Raw genomic sequence first — 24,805 nt, forward strand, 5'->3', positions numbered from 1 at the left:
ACTGAATAGATATGGCAAAGTTATTTCCCATGGTAGGGGAGTCTAGGACAAGAAAGCACGACTTCAGGAATGAAGGGCATCCAGTTAGAACAGAGATGCGGGGAAATTACTTTAGTCAGCGGGTGGTAAATCTGTGGAATTTGTTGCCACGAGCGGCTGTGGAGGCCAAGTTATTGGGTGTATTTAACGGTCTTGTTTAGATGGGTACGGTCTTGTTTAGCCAGGACATCAAAGGGTATGGGGAGAAGGCAGGAGAGTGGGGATGACTGGAAGAATTAGATCAGCTGGGGGAATCCTCACTGACACTGAGTAGTGTGCAGAACACTGGTTCATCCTCCACCCTCGGCCTCAATGCCTGAATCTTTGTAATCAGGCCTGACATCAGATTAAACAAATTAAACATAAAACGTACAAGATGGTTGGTGCCTCTCCAGTGCTGAGAGTGAAGTGTGTTAACACCATCGGGGAAAGGGGGAGGTATCTCAAAGACAAGCTACCTCAGCTTCAGCAGTACACAGCTTACAGACCCTCATAGCTTACAGTTGCGTCCTTGGTGTTTTGGCAGAGTACGCAGCAGACAGAGTTGCCCTCAGGCCGTTCGCGGCGCTCGAAGGCGGCGAGTCAAGTCAACAGTGAGAAAGAAGCTGACACACCGCTGCAGACCAAAGCCCGCCGGCAGAAATCTCAGCCCTCCCCGTCATCGTCCTCGGTCCCCGTCGCTGAGAATGTCACTCTGCCCAAGGTAAGTATCAGCTGGGGGATGTGACCCCTTGCAGGCATTAAAATTAGTGTGGTCAAAATCCCTGAGAAAACCTCCAAGCCTCAGATCAGGTTTATTGTCACTGACATAGGTCATGAAATTTGTAGTTTGGAGCAGCACCCCAAATGTACTGTGAGTTACAATAATAAATATAAAAGGTAAGTAAATAATGCAAAGTAATGATGAGGTGTTCATGGTCTGTTCAGAAATCTGATTGGTGAGGGGAAGAAGCTGTTCCTAAAACACTGAATGTGTGCTTTCATGGACAGTCAGTTATTGTTAGTTATCATCGGTTGTTGACCCGGCATTCTCCTCTGTACCTTGCGAGACACAAGAAGCTGGAATCAGGAGGAACACGTCCTGATTGTTTTCCTGGTTCCTTTCTCCCTACACTTTCTGCTTGACCAGCAAAATGAACAAAAGACATTCTGCAGATGCTGGAAATCCAGAACAACACACACATAATGCTGGAGGAACTCAGCCGGTCAGGCAGCATGTATGGGGAGGAGTAAAAGTTCCAACAGTTTGAGCTGAGACACTTTAACAGGACTCTCCCCTCTGGTCCACAGGTTTTATCCTATTTCTGGGAATGGACTCCCGGAGCATGGTGGATACAGAACTATTGGGAATAACTGGTTTGTTATTGTCACATGTACCGAATACAGTGAAAAACATTTGTTTGCCTGCAATCCAAACAGATTATTCCACACATAATACATCGAGGTGGTACAAATAACAATGAAGAGTACCTTCTGAATTAATCCTGATGAAGGGTCTGGGCCCAATATGTCGACTGTTTATTCACTTCCAGAGATGCTACCTGACCTGCTGATTTCCTCCAGCATTTTGTGTGTTACTGAGAACATTTTGTGTCTGTGTTATTGTTCCCACCTTTTGTAAAGTGATGTAGCTAGTTATCACATACTTGTGTCCAACAAGCCCGCTCGGGTCCATCAGCACCCATTTACTCTAGAGTACAGCCTAGAAACAGGCCAGCTAAAATGCAAATCAAAAACACCCACACACTAATCCCGCCTATATTGCTCCATCTTCCATGTCTATATCCCTCCATCTTCCTTACATCATGTGCCTATTCAAACGTTTCTTTAAAGCCTCTCATGTATTTGTCTCTACCACCATACCAGGCTGTGCATTCCAGGCATCCATGACCCCCTGAGTAAAATACTTACCCCTCAAATCCCTCTTAAACCTACCCTCTCTCATCTTCAATGCATGCCCTCTGGTATTAGACATTTCTACCCTGGGAAACAGATACTCTCTGTCCACCCTATCTGTGCCTCTCCTAATCTTTTAAACCTCTATCAGATCTCCCCTCAGCCTCCGATGCACCAGAGAATACACCCCAAGCTTAGCCAACCTCTCGTGATAGCACATGCCCTCTAAACCAGGCAGCATCCTGGTGAACCTCTTCTGCGGCCTCTCCAAAGCCTCAACGTCCTTCTGTTGTGGAACAACCTGAACTGTGTGCAGTACTTCAGATGTGGCCTAGCCAGACTTCCATAAAGTTGCAAAATAACCTCCTAATTTTGAACTCAATGCCTCAATTAATAAAAGCAAGCATTTCATAAACCTCCTTAACCACCTTATCGACCTGTGCGGCCACTTCCAAGGAACTGTGAACTTGGATCCCAAGATCTCTCTGCTCATCAACATTGTTAAGGATCTTGAACTCAACAGTATTCTGTCTCCTTGCATTTGCCCTACGGAGGTTTTGCAATACCTCACATTTATCTGGGTTAAACTCCATGTCTTTCCTCAGTCCATTTCTGCAACTGATCTATATTGTGCTGTATTCTTTGCCAGTCTTCTACACTGTCCACAGCTCCACCAGTCTAGGTATCATCCACAAATTTACTAACCCACCCATCTACATTTTTATCCAGGGCACTGATATAAATCACAAACAGCAGAAATCCCAGCACGGATCGCCGCAGAACTCCACTGATTACAGACCTCCAGCCCGAATAAGTCGCTTGAGATTAATTTTGCTAATGGCATACTCAACAAATCTAGTAATTAAACCAGGATCTAGTAACTATAACAGGATCAACTAGACAACGGGGTGACCGGTTGCGGCACCCTTTGAGAGAAGGGTAGTGCAGCCTGATGTGACCAGAATGAACATTAAATTTTCCTGAATGCTATTGGTGTCGCTTTGCTTTGGAAACTGAAGTGGAAACCTCAGTTTATTAAAGAAGAACGACGCGTAGCAAAGCAAATATAGCTCCTCCTCATTTAACAAAGGACACTTTTGATGGCATCATTTCTGGTTTACCTGCCACCCTCGTGCCTCTCGTTCTCATTCTGGAGACTTGCAGTTCATTCATCCCTTGTCTCTTCATCTCTTCTGCTGTCTGTTCTTTGTCCCTGATCCTGGAGACGTGCATTTATCAGCTCTTTTGTCTCTTCCTCTCTCCTCCTTCTGTGCCTGTTTTTGTCATTCTGGAGACGTGCAGCCCTTTCATCCCCTGTCTCTTCTTCTCTCATCTTTTTTGTCCTGACTCTTTGATCCTGGAGTTGTGCGGCCCTGGCCTCATCCGATTCTTGTTCACTCCCTCTCCTTGTCACATCCTGACATCGCTTGGCGTCATCTCTTGATCATAATGTCCCCCTCCCCTTTCCACGCGGCATAATTAGGCTGACCTTTTTTTTTACCCTAATGCTGGATAGAAGATACGAAGCAATAACACCAAAGGATGCGGATTATTCTTGATGATGTGGTTGGCGCTCTTCAAGTGGAAGTGATATAGTCACCGCTGTCCTTTGATTGCAGCAAAGGGTTTTACGGGTGTCTCAAAGTACGTCATTACAATAAGATTTAATTATCTCTTATTGATGGGTCTCAGTTAGATCTGTCCCAATCCTGCACATGCTGATGGTGATTAGCAGAATGTGACTGCTCGAGATAGAGCTGCCCTGCCCTTTTGCTCCGGTAGGTGTCGCTGCTGAGGCTGGCCGTGCGCTTGTGTCGGGCTGTCGCGTCCCGATTTCCATGATGGCGGATCGGCTCTCGGGTTAAAAGGGAGCCTGTTGATTTTTGCGAATGAGCAATTTTATTCGAATACATAACCCTGAATTTTGCCTGCATTCTGTAAGTTAGCGCATTTTAATTCGATTTAGCCAAAATAAGTGCCGCTGTAATGCACCGTTGGCGCTAATTGGAGGTCACAAGCAGACAGAGCATGAGAGCTTTAGTAGTATATAGATAGATGAAAGATCAGACAGAGTGCAGAAGACAAAGTGCGCAAATGCAAATATAAATAAATAGCAATAAATAACGAGAACATGAGATAGAGTCCTTCAAGTCCTTCGAGATCACTGCAAACAACAAAAAAAGTGAACAAATCGTGCACAGAGCCCGAGGGCAGTGTCCCCGAAAGTGAAACCACAGCCACGGAGGCAGCACGGAGCCAAGACAAGCGCAGCTGGTCAAGACTCCTGCACCTCACACCCGATGGTAGTAACAAGAAGAGAGGGAGACGAGCCAGGCGCAGACAGATGGGAAGGGCTCGGGGGGTGGGGGGGGAATCCTCACTGATTGCAGAACACTGGTTCATCCTCCACCCTCAGCCTCGATGCGTGAATCTTTGTCATCTATCTTGACATCAGAATAAACAAATCAAACGTAAGATGTACAGGATAGAGGATGCCTCCCTGGTGCTGAGACAAGCTATCTCAACTGCAGCAGCACACCAGCATACAGACCCATAAAAGCAGTTGCGTCCTTTGTGTTTTGGCAGAGTACGCAGCAGACAGAGTTGCCCTCAGGCCGTTCACGGCGCTCGAGGGCGGCGAGTCAAGTCAACAGTGAGAAAGAAGCTGACACACCGCCGCAGATCAAAACCCGCCGGCAGAAATCTCAGCCCTCCCCTTCATCGTCCTTGGCCCCCGTTGCGGAGAATGTCACTCTGCCCAAGGTAAGTATCAGCTGGGGGATGTGGCCCCTTGCAGGCGTTAAAATTAGTGTGGTCAAAATCCCTGAGAAAACCTCCAAGCCTCAGATCAGGTTTATTGTCACTGACATATGTCATGAAATTTGTAGTTTGGAGCAGCACCCTAAATGTACTGTAAGTTACAATAATAAATATAAAAGGTAAGTAAATAATGCAAAGTAATGATGAGGTGTTCATGGTCTGTTCAGAAATCTGATTGGTGAGGGGAGGAAGCTGTTCCTAAAAAGTTGTTTGTGGCTCCTCAGGCTCCTGTGCCTCCTCCCTGAGAAGAGAGCGTGTCCCGAGTGGTGAGGGCCCCTAATGACAGATTCTGCCTTACCGAGGCATCGCCTACTGAAGATGGCCTGGATGGTGGGGAGGTAGTGCCCATGGTGGGACTGGCTGAGTGTACAAGCTCTGCAGCTTTTTTCAGTCCTGTGCAGTGGTGCCTCTTCCTAAACAGTAGATATAGCAGGTTTGGTACGTGTGTGATGGAACTGTAAGTACAGAGCAGTGTCACAGCCTGGTCAGGGGAAGTGAGCTTCAGAATGGGGGAGTAATCGTTATGTTGTTGGACAGTCGGTTATTGTTAGTTATCATCGGTTGTTGAGCCGGCATTCTCCTCTGTACCTTGCGAGACACAAGAAGCTGGAATCGGGAGGAAAACACATCTTGATTGTTTTCCTGGTTCCTTTCTTCCTACACTTTCTGCTTGACTAGCAAAATGAACAAAAGACGTTCTGCATATGCTGGAAATCCAGAACAATGCACACACAATGCTGGAGGAACTCAGCCGGTCAGGCAGCATGTATGGAGGGGAGTAGAAGTTCGACAGTTTGGGCCGAGACCCTTTAACAGGACTCGTCCTCTCTGGTCAGGAGGTTCTATCCTATTTCAGGGAATGGAGTCCTAGAGCATGGTGGATACAGAACTATTGGGAATAATTGGTTTGTTATTAAAGGGTATACTATTTTCTAAATGGAGATAAAATTCGGAAATCTGAGAAGCAAAGGGACTTTGGAGTCCTTGTGTAGGATTCCCTAAAGGTTAATTTGCAGTTTGAGTCGGTGGCGAGGAAGGCAAATGCCGTGTTAGTATTCATTTCAAGAGGACTAGAATATAAAAGCGAGGATGTAATGTTGAGGCTGTATAAGGCACTTGTGAGGCCTCTTTGGAGTATTGTGAGCAGTAGAAAGAATGTACTGACACTGGAGGGGATTCAAAGGAGGTTCACAAAAATGATTCCAGGATTGAACGGTTTGTCATATGAAGAGTGTTTGATGGCTCTGGACCTGTATTCATGAGGATTCAGAAGAATGAGGATTGATCTAATTGAAACCTATTGAATGGTGAAAGGCCTTGATAGAGTGGACATGGAGAGGATGTTTCCTATGGTGGCTGAGTCTAGGACCAAAGGATACAGGCTCAGAATAGAAAGGCATCCTTTTAGAATAGAGATGAGGAGGAATTTCTTTCGCCAGAGAGTGGTAAATCTGTAGAATTTGTTGCCACAGGCAACTGCAGAGGCCAAGTCTTTATGTATATTTAAGGCAGAGGTTGCAAAATTTTTGATTGGTCTGGACATGGAGAGATACGGGGAGAAGGCAGAAGATTGGGGCTAAGGGGAAAATTGGATCTGCCATGATAAAATGGCCAAGCAGACTCGATGGGCCAAATGGCCTAATTCTGCTCCCTTATATTAGGTCACATGTACCGAATACAGTGAAAAGGTTTGTGTGCAATCCAAACAGAGCATTCCACACACAAATACCATCGAGGTAGTACAAAAAAAACCCAATAACAGCGCACGATACCTTCTGATTAAGTCCTGATGGAAGTTCTCAGCCCAATACATCAACTGTTTATTCCCCTCCATAGATGCTACCTGACCTCCTGAGTTCCTCCAGCATTGTGTGTATGTGTCACTGAAGACTTCCCGCAGGTTGATTCTTGCTGCTTCGTATATTGCTAGGTTGTAGATCACCATCAACATCTTCCCAGCGTTTGTAAAGTGACGTAGCTGGTTATCCGTACTCGAGTCCAGCAAGCACCCATTCACTCCAATCACATCTTATTCTCTCCACTGCATTTCCACCACCCTCCCTGCACCTCCGCCCAACAGATTCGACCAGTCACGAGGGCAATCTCCATCAGCCAGTTAACCTACCGAGAGGTGGGAGGAGCTGGGGGGTTGCGGATACTGTTTGTGGTGGTAGGAACTGAATTAGGTCCAGGAGCAATGGCTCCTGGACCAGCCAACCCCCATCCGTTAGCCCACTGTACATTTTCTAGTTTGAACCTTCTTTTTAACACTCTTCTCCCACTGGTTCCCCCTGCCCCGCTCCTGCTGACTTCTCGTCTCTCCTTGGCCAGGTCATGTTCACCGGACTGGTGGATGAGGACGGGATGAAGGTGATCACACGGCTCGGGGGCGAGGTTGTGGAGTGCGTCCACAGTAGCACTCACCTGGTCACAGACCGAATCCGCCGCACAGTCAAGTTCATGTGTGCCGTTGCCAGGGGCATCCCTGTGGTCACGCCGGATTGGCTGAAGAAGGTGAGTGGTTCCCTTCACTATTGCGGCTGCCGGTGATGTCATACTCGCGCTGCTTTCGCTACCACTTTGTCGTGTTTAACGAGCTGACCCCTCAAGGTTAGGCCATTCGGCCCATCCAGTCTGCTCTACCTTTAGATCATGGCTGCTTTATTATCTATCTCAACCCCATTCTCCTGCCTTTCCTCCGTAACCTATGATGTCTTTACTGATCAAGAGCTTTTAATATTCCCAATGACTTGGCCTCCACAACCATTTGTAGCAATGAATTCCACAGACTCGCCACGCTCGGGCTGAAGAAATTCTTTCTCATCTCCGTTCTAATGGGATCTGCTTCTGTCCTGACTCTGTGCCTTCCAGTTCAAGACAAAGGAATCATCCTCTCTCTGTCCACTCAGTGTGGGGCTTTCAGTACATAACAGGCTTCAATGAGATTTCTCCCCTAATTCTTTCAACTCCAGCGGGAACGCTCCTCATACTTCAACCCTTTCATTCCCGGGATCGTTCTTGTGAGCACACCCTCGACCCTCACCAATGTCAGCGCATCCTTTCTTAGATAAAGCTGCTCACAATACTCCAGGTGTGGTCTGACCCTCAACATCACATCCTCGCTTTTATATTCTAGTCCTCTCGAAATGAATGCTAACATTGTACTCGTCTTCCTCATTACCAACTCAACATGTAAGTTAACTTCTAGGGTTTAGACTAGTTCCAAGTCAGGCACCAATTGGACGTTATTCCTTCCCAAGATGCGTTGCCTCTGGTTTGTATCCTATTTGGAATTGGCTTGCCCCACAGAAGTCAGGGTGGGAGTTTGTTTTTTTTTTGTGTGTGTCATACTCTGCCGGAGCCTCAGCGACCACTTATTTTTTCAAGTGGTTGTCTTGGAGGAAAGATTCTGTGAGTGGTCCCCCATGTCCTTCTCAGCGCAGTGTGTTTTTTTTTACGAGGCTGAGTGCGAGCTCGACACTCATCCCGGCACGGACGGAAAGCATGTCCGGGACCGGCCCAACTGGATTCGAACTCCAGTGGTAGCAGATGGATTGTATTTTGCCTGGAGATCAGTGACCAGTGATATTCTGCAGGGATCTGTTCTGGGACGCCTGCTCTTTGTGATTTTTATAAATGACAGATGTGGAAGTGGAAGAGTGGGTTAGTAAGTTTGCAGATGACATGAAGGTTAGTGAAGTTGTGGGTAGTGTAGAAGGTTATCGTAGGTTACAGCGAGAAATTGACTGGATGCAGAGAAGTGGCAGATGGAGTTCAACACAGAGAAGTGTGAAATGATTCACCTTGAAAGGTTGGATTTGAAGGCAGACTACATGATTAGTGGCAGAATTCTTTGCAGTTTGGAGGAACAGAGGGATCCTGGGCATCCACATGCATAGATCCCTCAAGGTTGCCACGCAAGTTGATTTGGTTGTTAAGGCATATTTTGTGTTGGCATCATTAGTTGGGGGATTCAGTTCAAGAACTGTGAGGTGATGGTGCAGCTCTGTAAAACTGGTTGGACCACACTTAGGAGTTTTGTGTTCAGTTCAGGAAGGGTGTGGAAGCTTTAGAGAGGGTGCAGGAGATTTACCAGGATGCAGACTGTACAAATGTAAATAATACGGAGAAAACCAGTTGTAAAGAGGCCTTGAAGATGAACGGTTATAGGAATAGCTTTATTTCAGTGAGCAGCAGTGTTCTGTGGGCAAAACCGCCTTGTTAATGAGAGAGATCAGAGGAGAGTGGTCAGACTGGTTCACATTGACAAGATGGTGGCAGTTACTCCAAAACACATGACAGTATGTACTTTGATAATAAATTTTCTTTGAATCTTTGATTACCTCGTTTTGCTTGGCTTGTGAGTTTTTAAAATTAAATTCTGTATTCTCATTTTCCTCTCTCCCAAACTGACCCACCGGCCCGTGATCTTGGAGCAGAGTGGGGTGAACAGCTATTTCCTGTCACATCGCAGCTTCCTGCTGGATGACCGTGACCAGGAGCAGAACTTCAACTTCAAGCTCAAGGACGCCCTTCAGAAAGCCAAGAAGCAGCCGCTGCTGCAGGTGAGCGACAGCGCCCCCTGGTGGTTCGAGAGCAGGACTGGAGTTTTCATTTAACACACATCAAAGTTGCTGGTGAACGCAGCAGGCCAGAATGATAGGGGAAGACAGGAGGGGGAGGGATAGAGCCAAGAGCTGGACAGGTGATAGGCAAAAGGGGATACGAGAGGATCATGGGACAGGAGGTCCGGGAAGAAAGACAAGGGGGGGGGGTCCCAGAGGATGGGCAAGAGGTATATTCAGAGGGACAGAGGGAGAAAAAGGAGAGTGAGAGAAAGAATGTGTGCATAAAAATAAGTAACAGATGGGGTACGAGGGGGAGGTGGGGCCTTAGCGGAAGTTAGAGAAGTCGATGTTCATGCCATCAGGTTGGAGGCTACCCAGACGGAATATAAGGTGTTGTTCCTCCAACCTGAGTGTGGCTTCATCTTTACAGTAGAGGAGGCCATGGATAGACATGTCAGAATGGGAATGGGATGTGGAATTAAAATGTGTGGCCACTGGGAGATCCTGCTTTCTCTGGCAGACAGAGCGTTGATGTTCAGCAAAGCGGTCTCCCAGTCTGCGTCGGGTCTCACCAATATATAAAAGGCCACATCGGGAGCACCGGACGCAGGATATCACCCCAGCCGACTCACAGGTGAAGTGTTGCCTCACCTGGAAGGACTGTTTGGGGCCCTGAATGGTGGTAAGGGAGGAAGTGTAAGGGCATGTGTAGCACTTGTTCCGCTTACACGGATAAGTGCCAGGAGGGAGATCAGTGGGGAGGGATGGGGGGGACGAATGGACGAGGGAGTTGCGTAGGGAGCGATCCCTGCAGAATGCAGAGGGGGAGGGAGGGAAAGATGTGCTTAGTGGTGGGATCCCGTTGGAGGTGGCGGAAGTTACGGAGAATAATATGTTGGACCCGGAGGCTGGTGGGGTGGTAGGTGAGGACCAGGGGAACCCTATTCCTAGTGGGGTGGCGGGAGGATGGAGTGAGAGCAGATGTACGTGAAATGGGGGAGATGCGTTTAAGAGCAGAGTTGATAGTAGAGGAAGGGAAGCCCCTTTCTTTAAAAAAGGAAGACATCTCCCTCGTCCTAGAATGAAAAGCCTCATCCTGAGAGCAGATGCGGCGGAGACGGAGGAATTGTGAGAAGGGGATGGCGTTTTTGCAAGAGACAGGGTGAGAAGAGGAATAGTCCAGATAGCTGTGAGAGTCAGTAGGCTTATAGTAGACATCAGTGGATAAGCTGTCTCCAGAGACAGAGACAGAAAGATCTAGAAAGGGGAGGGAGGTGTCGGAAACGGACCAGGTAAACTTGAGGGCAGGGTGAAAGTTGGAGGCAAAGTTAATAAAGTCAACAAGTTCTGCATGCGTGCAGGAAGCAGCGCCAATGCAGTCATCGATGTAGCGAAGGAAAAGTGGGGGACAGATACCAGAATAGGCATGGAACATAGATTGTTCCACAAACCCAACAAAAAGGCAGGCATAGCTAGGACCCATACGGGTGCCCATAGCTACACCTTTAGTTTGGAGGAAGTGGGAGGAGCCAAAGGAGAAATTATTAAGAGTAAGGACTAATTCCGCTAGACGGAGCAGAGTGGTGGTAGAGGGGAACTGATTAGGTCTGGAATCTAAAAGAAGCGGAGAGCTTTGAGACCTTCCTGATGGGGATGGAAGTATATAAGGACTGGACATCCATGGTGAAAATAAAGCGGTGGGGGCCAGGGAACTTAAAATCATCGAAAAGTTTAAGAGCGTGAGAAGTGTCACGAACATAGGTCGGAAGGGATTGAACAAGGGGGGATAAAACCGTGTTGAGGTATGCAGAAACGAGTTCGGTGGGGCAGGAGCAAGCTGAGACAATAGGTCGGCCAGGACAGGCAGGTTTGTGGATCTTGGGTGGGAGGTAGAAACGGGAAGTGCGGGGTGTGGGAACAATAAGGTTGGTAGCAGTGGATGGGAGATCCCTTGAGCGGATAAAGTCGGTGATGGTGTGGGAGACAATGGCCTGGTGCTCCTCAGTGGGGTCACGATCGAGGGGTAAATAAGAGGAGGTATCCGCGAGCTGTCGCTGTGCCTCGGCAAGGTAGAGGTCAGTACGCCAGACTACAACAGCACCCCCCTTATCGGCGGGTTTAATAATAAAGTTAGGATCCCTCCCCACTGATCTCCCTCCTGGCACTTATCCGTGTAAGCGGAACAAGTGCTACACATGCCCTTACACTTCCTCCCTTACCACCATTCAGGGCCCCAAACAGTCCTTCCAGGTGAGGCAACACTTCACCTGTGAGTCGGCTGGGGTGATATACTATGTCCGGTGTGGCCTTTTATATATTGGTGAGACCCGACGCAGACTGGGAGACCGCTTTGCTGAACATCTACGCTCTGTCCGCCAGAGAAAGCAGGATCTCCCAGTGGCCACACATTTTAATTCCACATCCCATTCCCATTCTGACATGTCTATCCACGGCCTCCTCTACTGTAAAGATGAAGCCACACTCAGGTTGGAGGAACAACACCTTACATTCCGCCTGGGTAGCCTCCAACCTGATGGCATGAACATCGACTTCTCTAACTTCCGCTAAGGCCCCACCTCCCGCTCGTACCCCATCTGTTACTTATTTTTATGCACACATTCTTTCTCTCACTCTCCTTTTTCTCCCTCTGTCCCTCTGAATATACCTCTTGCCCATCCTCTGGGTCCCCCTCCCTTGTCTTTCTTCCCGGACCTCCTGTCCCATGATCCTCTCATATCCCTTTTGCCTATCACCTGTCCAGCTCTTGGATCCATCCCTCCCCCTCCTGTCTTCCCCTATCATTTTGGATCTCCCCCTCCCCCTCCAACTTTCAAATCCCTTACTCACTCTTCCTTCAGTTAGTCCTGACGAAGGGTCTCGGCCTGAAACGTCGACTGTACCTCTTCCTACAGATGCTGCCTGGCCTGCTGCGTTCACCAGCAACTTTGATGTGTGTTGCTTGAATTTCCAGCATCTGCAGAATTCCTGTTGTCGGAGTTTTTCATTTGCTTATTTAGAGATACAGCAGGGAAACAGTCATAGTCGTAGTCATAGTCATACTTTATTGATCCCAGGGGAAATTGGTTAAAATATCCAGCGCTACAAAACCAAATAAAACTCTCTCCACCAGCATGTTAGAGAGGGTGCAGCTTCAGCGTGTTACCATGAGGAAAAAAACAGCAAATAACCTAAGTTAAAAAAGTTTAACAAGTAAGAAACCAGACAGAGCAACTGTAACAGGCTGCATGCACGACTGGCTCATACGCACTACATAAGATCAGAGCCTTCTGGTCACAAACAAGCCAGTGCCACCCAATTGGCCCCGTGTGACATTAACCTACCAACCGTTACATTTTTGGAATGTGGGTAGGAAACTTTTTAGATTAGATTATGAGAACACTCAGTCCTCGTTTATTGTCATTTAATAATACATGCATGCATTAAGAAATGATACAATGTTCCTCCAGAGTGATATCACAGAAAAACAGGACAAACCAAAGACTAACACTGACACAACCACATAATTATAACATATAGTTATAGCAGTGCAAAACAGTACCATAATTTGATGAAGAACAGACCATGGGCACGGTAAAACAAAGTCTCAAAGTCCAGAGTCGATCGACTCCCGAGTCCCCGATAGCAGGCGGCAAAAGGGAGAAACTCCGTCATAAACCTCCAGGCACCGACAACTGTTGATGCATTGGAAGCAGCCGACCACAGCCGACACTGAGTCCATCCGTCCGAAAACTCCGAGCCTCCGACCAGCCCCTCCGATACAGCCTCCTGAGCGCCATCCTCTGCCGAGCGCCTTCAGTCTCGCCCCGGCCGCTGAAACAAGCAAAAAGCTGAGGAATCGGGGCCTTCTCCTCCGCAGATTCCAGACCACACAGTAACAACGACAGTGAAGCGGGCGTTTCAGAAGTTTCTCCAGATGTTCCTCCGTACTCTCACGTCTGCCTCCATTAAATCAGAATTGTGCATGGTCCCCTAGAGCTCCCGCAGGAAACTGACATGGTCACAGGGAGAACATACAAACTCCGTACAGACAGCAGAGGAATTAAATCCAGAATTGTCAGAATAAGTAGTAAAACCATTGGCCAGGTACAAGAATCACTCAGCAGCATCCATAACAGACGGACAATAAAGAAGCTGAACAAATGGTAGAGGGCATTACACATACACTTCATACTTGGCACTGTCATGCCATCTGGACGCTGCTACAGCTCCCTGCCTATCAGCATCAGAAGAGTCTTAACCAGATTTGTGCCTTCCTCCATTCACCTCCTCAACACCCAGTTTTGAATATATAGTATGCATAGCACCGTGGACAGTAAAAACACTCAGATTTATTATGTGTATTTTAAATTGCATGCATTATTTTTTAGTATTTGTTATCTATTGTGAGTATTTTGTATTGTGTTTAACTGTATGTAGTGTGGTGTTCTGTATCTGAAGCTCCGTGATGTTGTCCTTGCCACTGCACAAAGGAAGTTCCTCACGGAAAATAAAGTGAATTGGATCCAAAGTGAGGAACTGGACTGTGCACTAACGTTACACAGTCATAGAGTGGCCCGAAGGTGGAACAATATCCTTCACCCCAACTCATGCTGACCAAGTTACCTCATGAGTTAGTCCCTTGTGACTACCCGTATCCCTCAAAACCAATGCTACCCATGTAAGACCATAAGACATAGAAGCAGAATTAGGCCACTCATTCCATCATGGTTGATCCCGGATCCCACTAAACCCCATACAACCGGTCCCCTTGCCCTGACCGATCAGGAAACGATCGACTTCCGCCTTAAGTACATGCACGGACTTGGCCTCCACCACAGTCTGTGGCAGAGCATTCCACAGATTCACTACTCTCTGGCTAAAAAATATCCTCCTTACCTCTGTTCTAAAAGGCCGTCCCTCAATTTTGAGGCTCTGCCTTCTAGTTCTGGATATTCCCACCATAGGAAACATCCTCTCCACATCCACCTATCTCGTCCTTTCAACATTCGGTAGGTTTCAATGTGATTTCCCCCACCCCACCCACATTTTTCTAAATTCTAGTGTGTACAGGCACGAAGCTGACAAATGCTCCTCATATGTTAACCCCTTCATTCCCAGAATTACCTTGACTAAATGTTTGTCTTATTTGTATCCACCTCTACCACTTCCATATACCCACCACCTTCTGTGTGAGGTATTTGCCCTTCATGTCCCTTTTAAATCTTTCCTCTCTCACTTTAAACCCATGCTTTCTGGTTTTGAACTCCTTACCCTGGGGAAAGGACTGTGGCTATTCACCTTATCTCTGTCCCTCATGATTTATGAACCTCAGTGAAGATACTCCTTACCCTCCTTTGCACCGGGGAAAAGAGTCCTCCCCTACAGAGCCTGACCTTACCACTCAAGCCTGCCAGTCTTGGTAACATCTTCATAAATTGTTTTTGCACTCTTTCCCATTCGATGACATCCTTGTAGCAGACAGAACCGTTTGCAACTACGGCCTTACCAGTGTCAAAAAAACATAAAACAGTAGAGGTTCTTCAGCCCACAATGTTGTTCCATCTCTTCAATACTCTTCAAAATCAATTTATGGCTTCCCTCCTGCACCGCCCTCCATCTTTCCCTCATCCATCTGCCTGTTTGAGAGTCCCTTAAATCTCTCTAATAATCTGTTTCTGGTAGCATGTTCCATGCACTCACCATTCTCTGTGTGGGAATAAAAAACAAAGCCTTTTCTCTTTGGGGTGAAGGAGGATGAGAGGTGACCTGACAGGGGTGTGCAAGATGATAAGAGGCATAGATTGAATGGACAGCCAGCGACGACTTCTCAGGGTGGAAATGTCATGTAATGGAGCATAACTTTAAGGTGTTTATAGGAAAGTAGGGGTAAGGGGGGTGCCAGAGATGGGTTTTTACACAGAGGGTGGTGTGTGCAGGTGGGACGTGCTGTGCCAGTGGTGGTAGGGGCAGATACATAAAGAATTTTAGCGTGGCGGTTAGTGTGACACTATTACAGCTCGGCACATCGGAGTTCAGAGTTCAATTTCAACACAGTCTGTAAGAAGTTTGTACGTCCTTTCCATGAGCTTTGTTTACTTCCACATTCCAAAGTCATACGAGTTCATAGGTTAACTGGTTATTGTAAATTGCCCTGTGATTAAACGAGGGGTTCAAGAGGTGGGTTACTAGGCAGAAGGCCATGTTCCGTGTTGTATCTCTGATAAGTACACAGGGTGAAGGAGAAACGGAGGCTTATGTGGGATGGAAGGGTCAGATTGACCATGGAGTAGGTTAAAGGGTCAGCACAACATCATAGGCCAAAGGACCTGTACTGTTCTGTGGTCTATGTACCTCCTCGCCGATGGTAGTGATGAGAAGACGATGGTGGTTGTGTTGGCATTTCCACTGGACACCGAGACGGGAAGCTGCTGAGGGGTAAGCTGATGTTGTCTCTCTCCTGATCCCGTCAGGAATACCAGATCCACGTGACAGCGGGGGTGCAGCCCAATCCCAGCCAGATGGCGGCCATTCTGCAGTGCAGCGGGGCGACCGTGCTGCCCAAGATGCCGAGAGCGTATAAGGTGAGCCTGGGTGGTCACCACGAGGGAAGCCTCTGCAGTGCAAGTCCTCCCTGGGACTGTGTGGGTTTGCTCCCGTTTCATCCCATATTCCAAAGACCTGCGGGGTAGTGGTCACAGGTGTAATTGGGTGGTGTGACCTCATTAGGCCAGAAGGACCTGTTACCGTGCAGTATCTCAAAATAAAAAATAAGATGGTTTTAGACTTCCTTACCCTGGGGAAAATGACTGTGGCTGCCCACCTTACCTGTGCCCGATTCTCCAATGTCCTGCACTTTGCAGTGACCTGTCCCTTAGGGAGTGAGTGTTCCTGGGGTTTCTCAAGGACAATAAAGCTGAGATTCTAACCCCTGTATTTGTTCCTTGCATCAACAATCGGAACAGGAGAAAATGCTGGTGATTTCGTGCCCCGCGGACCTCGCCAAGTGCAAAGCTGCCCGGGATGCTGGGATCCCCGTGGTCAATGCGGAGTTCATCTTGACGGGGATTCTCCAGCAGACAGTGGACGTGGCGAAGTATCGTCTGGATGTGGAAGATGCCTTCGACAGCAAGCCGGAGGGCAGAGGCAGGAAACGGAGTTCTCCCATCGAAAGCAAGCCGGAAGGGAGAGGGAGCAAACCGGGTTCTACCACGGCAGCAGCAACACAACCAGCCGCAGCTAAGAAGAGAAAGAAGCGGTGACTGTTCAGGTATCGGACTTTCAATAACACTGTAAATCCATGATATTATTTAAAAAAAGACAAAATTTGATGTACTTTTCCAATAAAAATTAATGAAATGCACATGTAGTGTTTTTTTTTATTATTATTAAGTGCAATCATGAACAATAGCCAGATCAGAAATGCTGATCAAGTCAACTAGTTCCCAAAGAGAACTCTGATAGGCCAATCAGATGGTTCACTGCTGCTCAGCGATAGAACACAAAGAAATCATAGGTACAATTAAACAATAGAAATACTGGAGTCATGATGAAGTCTGCTGGGGAGAGACATTTATACACATTTATAATTCAAAGAGATTGAAGGATAAGGTTGCAGATTGACAAAACGTGGCAGGAGCACTTGGAGCTAAAAACTAATCCCTACCGGGAGAAAACAGCACCTGTTCTTTCTGCACTGTTCTCCAGCAGTTTAAGGACTAAGTCCAGCCGGAACATAACTCACAAGTGCTCTTGAAAGTCAGGTATTAACCCTACCTACCAATAACCAAGCATTTCCATCCTGGTCCCCTTCATGATAGCTAATGAAGAAGCATGTGACTTCCCTATGATAGGTGTTTGTGCACTCGACTCTTGAAGGCTTGGACCCCATTGTCGCAGATGTTTCCAACCACAGCATCTGGAAGGCTGTTCCAAATACTGACAGCACAGTGAAGGAAGCTGCTATCCAGTGTGTAGGTTCTCGCATCAAGCATAGAAAATATGCATGAGCAGGCATAGATAAATGTAAATAAGGTGTTCTTATTTTCAACTGTCTGTACAAAATATCTTAAGTCAAATGACACTCTCTTTATGCAGAATCCACAGCAAGGAAAAGCTGCTTTCTGGGTCTATTGAAGGTGGACCAGTGTTCATTTCAAAAATTAAAAAGTACATTTATTATCAGAATACCTTGGGATTCATTTTCTTGCAAGCATTTACAGGAAGAATAAAGAATTTAGGGTCATAGAGCCATAGAAAAGCACAGAACAGAAACAGGCCATTTGACCCATCTAGTCTGTGCCAAAATCATTTAAACTGCTTACTCCCATCGACCTCTGTACTCCCTACCATCCAATGTTGAAATTGTGCTGGCATGCACCACTTGTGCTGGTAACTCATTCCACATTCTCTCAACCCCAAGTGAAGAAGTTTCCCCTCATGTTCCCCTTAAACATTTCACCTTTTGCCCTTAAACCATAACCTCTAGTTGTAGTCCCACCCAACCTCAGTGGAAAAAACCTGTTTGCATTTACCCTTCTATACCCCTCATAATTTTGTTTACCTCTATCAAATCTCCTCTCAGTCTTCCATGTTCCAAGCAATAAATTCTTAACCTATTCAATTCTTCCATATAATTCAGGTCCAACAGACCCAGCAACATTTTCTCTGTAAATTTTCTCTGCACTCTTTCAACCTTATTTACATCTTTCCTGTAGGTAGGTGACCAAAACTGTACAAAATACTCCAAATAATAGTTATGAAAAAATAGTGTGGCGTGTGGCCAAGTGGTTAGGGCGTTGGACTAGCGATCTGAAGGTCGTGGGTTTGAGCCTCGGCCAGGGCAGCATGTGTGTCCTTGAGCAAGGCACTTAACCACACAGTGCTCCAGTCTACCCAGCTGAGAATGGGTACCGGCAAAAATGCTGGGGGTTACCTCACGATAGACTGGCGTCCTATCCGGGGCGGGGGGGCGGGGGGAGTCTCATACTCTCAGTTACTTCACACCACAGAAACCGGTATAAGCACCGGCCTGATGGGCCACAAGGCTCGAGACAGACTTTTTAAAAAGTTATGAAAACCTATGAAGACCAATAAAACTACCAGTATGTAAAATAAGGCAAATTGTGTAAATAAAAAATAATCCTGAGAACATGGATTGGAAAGAGTCCTTGAAAGTAGGTTGTAGAGTCAGGTGGTGAGTGAAGAGGTGTAGGTAATGACTTGAGGCTTCTGTAACTCCTGCCCGATGGTGGTAGTGAGAAGAGAGCGTGGCCTGGATAGGAGTTCTTGATGACGAATGCTACTTTCTTGTGGCAGGTAAGTTTTCAGCTCTACCTGTAAGTTTTTTTTGTATGGGTTTTCACAGACTTACATTTGTATACTGTCTTGGACAATCCCAAGGCATCCCAAAGCCAGTGAAGTCACTGCTGTCCAGCAGTTTATGATCTTTGAAATCCGGGAACCTCCCATCGGTGGATGGACTGCTGAGACGTGAGGAAAGATGGGCAGTAAATATCGTTGCGAATTCGCACTAATATTACATTTACCCTACTGACAGCTGGTAAAAGGTTTATTTAACTCTGTTTGAAGGCGTAATTGAGGACAAATGTCTGGCCCTGTCAAATGGGTGAGACTGAGATGTGAGTCCACCCGGAAACCCCCCGTTTGTGTGGATGCTGTGTGAGTTACATAGAAAACCTACAGCACAGCACAATACAGGCCCCTCGGCCCACAAAACTGTGCCGAACATATTCCTACCTTAGAAATTACTCGGCTCACCCATAGCCCTCTATTTTTCTAAACTCCATGTACCTATCCAAAAGTCTGTTAAAAGACTTTTACAAATCAGTACCCACGAATTAACAGACGGTACACCACATGCAATTAAACGATTTAGCTTTACAATTCTTAATTTGTCTGCAGGGTGAGTGAAGAAAATGCAAAAAAAGAAAATGGCCCATTTTAATCAATGTGTCTAATGTGCACAAGTTGGAGCTCACGGTTTCCCCTTCGCAGATCCTCCAGTCCCCCCAGCCTTCGTCGGGTCATGGCCCCGCTCTGGCATCTTCTCTCTTCATCTGGGTCTTTCCTTCCCGCTGAACAAAAGACCCAGATCACCCTGGTGTCAGGCACACAGCACGAAAACACCCTCCGGTCATTGGACGGCTCACATTCCAAAGCACCTGTTATCTCAAACCATAACCCAAACACTGACCATTACATTAGCAGTGAAACCTTTCCCAGGGTGTTACACAGACTCACAACTTGTACGATATGCGAGGTGATCAGCCTCAGGGTTGTGGGTCTCTTTGTGCTCTGACTCCCAGACTGGGGGAGGGGGAGGTTTCTCCTGTCTGAGTGTCAGTACTGGTTATCTAGTTTTTATTTAGAGATGGGGAGCACGAACAGGACCTTTCAGCCCAATGTGCAGAATTACACCCAGGGTTTGGTGCAGGAGATCTGCTTTATTTATCACATATTCATGGCAACATGCAGTGAAACTCGTCATTTTGCATGAGCAATCAACGCAGTTTGAGGATGTGCTAGGGCAGCCCACGGGTGTTGCCGTGCTTCGAGCCCCAACGTATAAGGGGTGATTGATAAGTTTGTGGCCTAAGGTAGAAGGAGTCAATTTTAGAAAACCTAGCACATTTATTTTTCCTACATTTACACACTTAGTCCAGCGGTCATGGAGCATATGGGTCCCTTCTTTGTAGAAGTTGGCATCTTGATTGATACGTTTGTGGATTAAGGTAGAAGGAGATGAGTTATTAACTTCAAACTTTCTGCATTTTCACTCAAAGAGTTGAACTGCACGTGCATGTAACGAGAGCTGTATAACTCATCTCCTTCTACCTTGGGCCATGAACTTATCAATCACCCCTGTGGACCACTTCTGGAGGTCCAAGACGCCGACTTCTACAAAGAAGGGATCCATATGCTCCACGACCGCTGGACTAAGTGTGGGAGTGGGGGGGGGGGGAACTATATTGAAAAATAAATATGCCAGGTTTTCTAAAATTGATTCCTCCTACCTTAGGCCACAAACTTATCAATCGCCCCTTGTAGCACGTCCACGATTTACCAACCTTAAGTCTTTAGAATGTGGAGGGGAAACTGGAGCACCCGGAGGAAACCCATATGGACAAACTCCTTACATTTGCAGAAACTGTTTTAAATAGTGTTTGATTACATCGTTGGAGTCATACAACACTACAGCACAGAAACAGACTCGTCAGTCGATCTAGTCTGTGCCGAACTATTGATTGCCTAGTCCCATCGACCGGCACCTGGACCATAGCCCTCCATACTCATCCAGTCCACATGCCTGTCCAATTTCCTCTTAAATGTTCGAATTGAATCTGAATCCACCGCTTATGGTGGCAACTTGTTCCACCCTCTGATTGAAGAAATCTCCCTTCATGTTCCCCTTAAATACTATCTATAACCCCCATAACTTGTATACCTCTATCAAATTTCCCCTCAGTCCCCTACGCTCTTGGAAATAAAGTTCTAACTTATTCAACATTTCCCTATAGCTCAGATCCTCAAGTCCTGGCAACATCCATGTAAGTTTTCTCTAATTGAAAATCTTTCTTGTAGATGGGTCGGTAAAACTGCACACAATTCACCAAATTTGGCCTCGCCATCATCTTGTGCAACTTCAACGTAATATCCTAATTACTATACTCAATACTTGGATTTCCAAAGGTCAATGTGCCAAAAGCTCTTTTTACAACCCTATCTACTTGTGACACAACTTTCATACAATTATGAATCTGTATTCCTAGATCCCTCTTCTACAGCACTCTTCAGTGCCCTGCCATTCACTATGTAAGACCTACCCTGGTTTGTCCTCCTAAAGTGTAACACCTCACATTAAATTCCACTGGCCATTTTCAACCTATTTTTCCAGCAGGTGCAGGTCCAGATCCTGCTGAAAGCTTCAACAGTCTTCCTTGCTGTCCACTACACGCCCAATCTTGGAGTAATCTGCATATTTGCTGATCTAGTTTAGAACTCCATTTCCCAGATCATTGAAATAGATGACAAACAGCAAAGGATCCAACACTAGTCACGGGCCTCCAGTCAAAGAGGCAACCATCTACTACCATTCTCTGCTTCTCCCACGAAATCAATGTCTAATCCAATTTACTACCTCATCCTGAAGGCCGAGCGACTGAACATTCATGACCGATCTCCCATGTGGGACCTCATCAAAGGCCTTGCTAAAGTCCATGTAGACGACATACACTGCCCTGCTTTCATCAACTTCCTGATAAAAACTCTATAAAATTGATTAGACATAACCTACCATGCACAAAGCAATGCTGACTCTCCCTAATCAACTGCAGGCACTATGGCGCACAAAGTTGTTACAACTTGGGGCATCAAAGCTCAGTAGGCAAGCTCTTCAGTCTGTCTTGTCTGTGCAACAGCATGACATTTTCCCTGACTAGTAGTCCCACCCATTCCCCCTTTAGTATTTCCAGCTCTATCACGTATTAAACAGTGGAAACCCAGAATATTGAGCCGCAACCAAGCCTCACTGATGACTACAACAGCACAATTCCATGCGCTGATCCATGCCCTAAACTCATGCATCGTTCCTACAATAAATATGTCTTGCATTGAAATATAGACATCTTAGTCCCACCATGCTCAACCTTTTGGTGCCTGTCCATGTCTGTAAGCTTAACAACATATTTCCCCACAACTTCTCCACTATCTGTTCTGGTGCTCTAGTTCCCATCCCACTGCAGCTGTAGTTTAAACTCCCCTGTGCAGCACTAGCAAACCTTCCTGCAAGGATATTAGTCCCCCTCAAGTTCAGGTGCAAACAGTCACTTCTGTACAGGTCCCAGCTTCTCTGAAAGAGAGCCCTATGATCCAAAAATCTGAAGCCCTCCCTCCTGCACGATCTCCTTAGTCACGTGCTGAACTGTATAATCTTCCTATTTTTAGCCTCACAAGCATGTGGCACGGGTAGCAACCCTGAGATCACAATCCTGCAGGTCTTGTCCTTTAATTGAGCACCCAACTCCCTGAACTCACTTCACAAGACCTCACCACACTTCTTATCTGTATCATTGATACCGCTATGAGCCATGACCTCAAGCTGTTCACCCTCCTACTTACAAGTGCTGTGGATTCAATCCGGGATGTCCCTGACCCTGTCACCCAGCAGGTAACATATCCTCTGGGAATCTCGTTCTCGTCAACAGAACCTCCTATCTGTTCCTCTCGCCATTGAATCCCCTATCACTGGAGTTTGCCTCTTTTCCCCACCCTCATTTCCCTTTTGAGCCACAGAGCCAGACTCACTGCCAGAGACCTGACCACTTTGGCTTTCCTCCGCTAAGTTGATCCCCCACCCCTGCCCAGCAGTACACCTGTAATTGAGGTGAATGGACACAGGTGTATTCTGCACTGGCTGCCTATTTCTTTTCCCTTCCAGACGGTCACCCAGTTACCGGTGTCTTGCAGCTTGGTGTAACTGCCTCCATGTACCTGCCATTGATCAACCCTTCAGCCTCCTGAATGATCTGGAGTTCATCCAGTTCCAGCACCAACTCTTTAATGTGGAGTGTTTGAAGCTGCTACTGGGTGCAATTGGAATCAGAGATACAAAACACTACAACACAGAAGCAGGCTCTTCAGCCCATCTGGTCCATGTCAAACCATTGATCTGGCTAGTCACATTAACAAGCATCCAGACCAGAGTCCTTCATACACCTTCTATCCAGGTGCCTATCCAAACCTCTCTTAAATGTAGAAATCGATCCTGTGTCCACAACTTCTGCTGGCAGCTCGTTCCACGCTTCTCCTCATGTTCTTCTTAAACATTTTGTGTTTCACCCTTAACCCACGACCTCTGGTTCAAGTGTCACCCAACCCGGCTTCACCTATCACCCTATAGCTGGTCCTTCTTCTCCCCCTACAACCTTTCCATTCTGGCATCTTCCCCTCTCATTGTCAGTCCTGATGAAGAGTCTCGGCGTGAAACCGTCTGTCGTGACTGTGAACGAAGTCGCCAGAGAGACGCAGCCGGTAGATATAAAAGTCTTTATTTGGGACAGACGGAAGCTGGCAGTCTTTGGAGTCACTCAAGAGAGAAAGGCTTCCCGACTCAATATTACAGCACATTTTTATATGGTAAAGAACAAATGTAACAGGGCAATTTCTATTGTTGCAATGCTTCTTTTGAGTTGCATGTAAAGTTTCAAATACTTTGGTCTTCCCACCAACACACCCAGAATGAGTCTTCATTACCATTGTCTCTTGAGTCGTATTTATGCCTTTGCAGACATCTCAGGTCAATTGGGTGTTTCCAGATCTGCTATTTACCCTAAAATGCAGCTCCAGGAAGACCATAGGATACAGGGAAGGAGCAGGGGACCCAGGGCAAGGTGTTGGGCAGGTGAGAAAAGGTAAGAGGTCTGAATGGGGAATAGAAGACGAGGGGAGGGGGAGGGAATTCTTTTTACTGGAAGGAGAAATCGATATTCATGTCATTGGGCTGGAGGCTACTCAGATGGAATATAAGATGTTGCTCCTCCACCCTGAGGGTGGCCTCATTGTGGCACAAGAAGAGGCCATGGACCGATATGACAGAGCCACGACTCCCCACTCTAACACTGACCCACTCACTCAATGGCCGCTCCCACAATGACCACTCAGCTTAGATCATAAGAACTCGGAGCAGGAGTAGGCCAGCCTGCCCCGCCATTCAATAAGATCATGGCTGATCTGTCCGTAAACTCAGCTCTGTCTACCTGCCTTTTCCCCATAACCCTTAATTCCCTTACTATGTAAAAACCTATCTAACTGTTTCTTAACTATATTCAGTGAAGAAGCCTTAAATGCTGCCCTGGGCAGAGAATTCCGCAGATTCAACACTCTCTGGGAAAAATAGTTTCTCCTCATCTCCGTCCTAAATCTTCTCCACTGAATCTTGAACCATTTTATTGGCCTAATTACAGACAATCCAATGTCTCAACGCAATATGTGTTGTGCAGAACACCCATGCAGCCCCCTGGGGTGGATCACCACTACAATAATTGAGGGGCTTCCTTCCCCAACATGGTCCCTCCCTGCACAGTAGTGGATGGATTACTCTGGTCCTTCCCCTCCAAGCCCATGCAGTGGCTACACCAGGCTTCAGTGTGTCCCTCAGCACGTCCTCCTGCAGCCTAGAATGTGCCAGTCAGCAGCGTTCCCTCACAGTACACCATTCGGGTTTTTGGACAGTACACCTGGATGACAGACTTGAGTGGAGCACTAGCACAGAGGCTGTGTGCAAGAAGGGTCCCGAGTCGCCTCTATTTCCTGAGGAGACTGAGGTTCTTTGGAATATGCAGCCCTCTCCTTCACGTGTTCTAATATAAGAACTACCAGTCTGTAGTCCCCAGTGCAATCTTCTATGTGGTGATGTGCTCAGCCAGTGGCATCAACACCGGTGATGCCAACGGGCTCAATAAACT

General features: G+C 46.9%; 1 protein-coding gene across 3 annotated transcripts in view; it reads left to right on the forward strand.

Annotated features, from left to right (window-relative positions):
• Positions 1 to 16,677, forward strand: part of mdc1 (mediator of DNA damage checkpoint 1) — an 88,852-nt gene extending 72,175 nt beyond the window's left edge. For 2 of the 3 annotated variants that reach the window (XM_063048024.1, XM_063048023.1), the window contains exons 12-17: positions 566 to 742; positions 4,522 to 4,698; positions 7,087 to 7,269; positions 9,195 to 9,320; positions 15,794 to 15,904; positions 16,286 to 16,677. In XM_063048024.1, coding sequence (XP_062904094.1) covers positions 566 to 742; positions 4,522 to 4,698; positions 7,087 to 7,269; positions 9,195 to 9,320; positions 15,794 to 15,904; positions 16,286 to 16,582 — 1,071 coding nt within the window. In that variant the 3' untranslated portion in view covers positions 16,583 to 16,677. The remainder of the gene's footprint in view (positions 1 to 565; positions 743 to 4,521; positions 4,699 to 7,086; positions 7,270 to 9,194; positions 9,321 to 15,793; positions 15,905 to 16,285) is intronic. The other variant, XM_063048025.1, reaches the window with a different exon arrangement.
• The last annotated feature ends 8,128 nt before the right edge of the window (positions 16,678 to 24,805 follow it).

Source organism: Mobula hypostoma, chromosome 5 (genome assembly GCF_963921235.1).
Source record: "Mobula hypostoma chromosome 5, sMobHyp1.1, whole genome shotgun sequence".
NCBI lineage: Eukaryota > Metazoa > Chordata > Chondrichthyes > Myliobatiformes > Myliobatidae > Mobula > Mobula hypostoma.